The 2,526-nt window shown below is 41.0% G+C and overlaps 1 protein-coding gene across 1 annotated transcript in view; it reads right to left on the bottom strand.

Moving 5' to 3' along the window:
* Positions 1–209: 209 nt before the first annotated feature.
* The window catches only part of LOC104983610 (amyloid beta A4 precursor protein-binding family A member 2-like), a 6,015-nt gene continuing 3,698 nt past the window's right edge, over positions 210–2,526 (bottom strand). The window contains exon 2 of the mRNA XM_010833148.1: positions 210–620. Coding sequence (XP_010831450.1) covers positions 612–620 — 9 coding nt within the window. The 3' untranslated portion in view covers positions 210–611. The remainder of the gene's footprint in view (positions 621–2,526) is intronic.

Genomic DNA, 2,526 nt, shown 5'->3' with positions numbered 1-2,526 from the left:
GCTGCTGCAGAAGAACAAAAATTCTGAGGTAAAGACTCCTTATCCTTAAATAGTTTGCTCTAAAAAAACTCTCCATAACATCCTTAGGAAGCCCTTGTCCCGGATACATGGCCATGCAGCTGTCAGGCGTCCTCATTGCCTCCATCCTGCACCCGCTTCCACACAGCAGACACACTGTACTCAATCACCCCATTTCAGAACAGGAATAATTTGTTTCTATGAATATGATTTTAATAATGTGCCATAAGTATTCAGTAATTAAAGTTTTCTCCAAATCAGGAAAAAATGCAAAGTAATCAGCAAATATTTTGTGTGTATATATATGTATACTTACACATATAATTAAAAAAAAATTCCCTTTCCGTAATTTAGTTCTGACTTCTCAGTGATAGAAGCAGGGAAGGACTCAGTGTCAAAGCACACTGTGATAAGACTTTTTCAGGGCAATCAGTTTCTTGTGAATTACTCATCAGGCTTGCTCCAATTCCACAAGGACTCCACCACAGTCACCAGGATGGAGAAAGATCATTGGTTTTCTGTGTGCTCCTATTTTGGCCTCTTCACTTAGAATACAAATCTTTTCTTTCAAATCCATCACGGCTGCATCTATATTATCCACCCTAAGAAAAGGAAATAAACAAGAACACATCTGAAATCATAAAAACACCAAATTATAGTTTTGTAAGACTTAGAAGAAACTTTGCAAACTCATGTGTCTAACTCCTCTGCCTTTGGCCAGAACCATTCTTTAACCATCACAAAAATAAGGTTAATACTTCTAGAGACCAAAAAGGAGGTTGCTAAATTTTCCTAGGTGAGGAACCACAAGCTTAAGAATTTTCTCCATTAGTAAACATTTCTCCTTAGGGCCTAAATGATGTCTTCTCCACTTCGTAGTATGTTCTTGTGACAACACTATTGATGAGTCCTCACAAATTATTTTTCCTAAGAGCCTTGGGTTCCTCATTTATAAGAGGGAGATGAGGCCTGCCATATAAATGGCCAAGAGATCAAAATGGGGTAACAGATAAGCAGCTCTTAGCAGCATTTATAGAAGGTACTCCACAAACACGAGTGCTTCCCTGATCTCCAAACCTCCCATCTGCCAAACTGTCTGGTTATCACTTTTATTTTGGCCTTGCAGTGTGGCATGTGGGATCTTAGTTCTCCGACTAGGGAACTGTGAGCATTTCCAGGGAGTTACTGAGCATGGGGGTGGGTTTGTGCTGTTCTGTGCTTAGGCACTCAGTCGTGTCCAACTCTTTGTGACCCCATGGACTGCAACATGCCAGACTTCTCTGTCCTTCACTGTCTCCCAGGGTTTACTCAAACTCACGTCCATTGAGTCAATGATGCCATCCAACCATCTCATCCTTTGTTGTCCCTTCTCCTCCTGCCTTCAATCTTTCCCAACATCAGGGTCTTTTTCAGCGGGTCAGCTCTTGACATCAGGTGGCCGAAGTATTGGAACTTTAGCTTTAGCATCAGTCCTTCCAATGAATATTCAGGGTTGATTTCCTTTAAGATTGACTGGTTTGATTTCCTTTCAGTCCAACGGATTCTCAAGAGTCTTCTCCAGCACCACGATTTGAAAACATCAATTCTCCGGTGATGGCTGGCTCTAAACTTTGCAGTCTGACTAATAGGCATATCAATTAAAGTTTATATAAGTCACTTCACTCATGTCCGGCTCTTTGCGACCCTATGGGCTGTAGCCTGCCAGGCTCCTCAGTGCATGGGATTATCCAGGCAAGAGTACTAGAGTGGGTTGCCATGCCCTCCTCCACATATGTATATATATACATACACATACATTGTGTGTGTATAGGTGCATATGATGTCAACTGTATGCATTACTTGTATTTGCTTTTTTATTTAAGATGTCTTAGCAATTTTTCCATGTCAGTACATAGAGGTCAACAACTTTCAACCTACTACATAGTACCCTAAATAATTATTTCACAGAAATAAAAAGGTGACCTAATCCTTCCCGTAGTAATAAACATTTGGACTATAAGAAGGGAAGTGAGCTCTTCTCAATGGTTTGGTGATAAACTATGCGTCCCTGGTGTTGCCTGTTGAACAAAAGAGTTTGGTGCAAGTTTGTGGACACCACTCCACTGGCATCTGAGGCCACATGCACGTAGGAGGGACAGGCGGAGACAGATATAAATATTCTAGAGTGAAACTAAGAGATATGGAGGACAGCTTCATATATTCTAACAAACCTGAGCTAAAGAAAAAGAGACCAGCTGGAGTAAGAGTAGAAACATTTGAAGAGATATCTGATAATTCTACATAATTGAAGAGAGAGATGAGTTCTCAAAAGTGCACCTGAGAATGAAGCAGGATAAAGATAAACCAATACGAATACACATAATAGAGAAACCTAGTGGGCTGCCGTCTATGGGGTCGCACAGAGTCGGACACAACTGAAGCGACTTAGCAGCAGCAGCAGCAGCAGTTAACATCAATGATACAAAGAATATTTTAAGAGCTTTGCAAGGCAGGAACAGAGGCACAGAC

Source organism: Bison bison, unplaced genomic scaffold (genome assembly GCF_000754665.1).
Source record: "Bison bison bison isolate TAMUID 2011002044 unplaced genomic scaffold, Bison_UMD1.0 scf7180017842716, whole genome shotgun sequence".
NCBI classification, from domain to species: domain Eukaryota; kingdom Metazoa; phylum Chordata; class Mammalia; order Artiodactyla; family Bovidae; genus Bison; species Bison bison.
The sequence above is the reverse complement of the archived record's forward strand: the minus strand, read 5'-3'. Positions and strand labels throughout refer to the sequence as shown.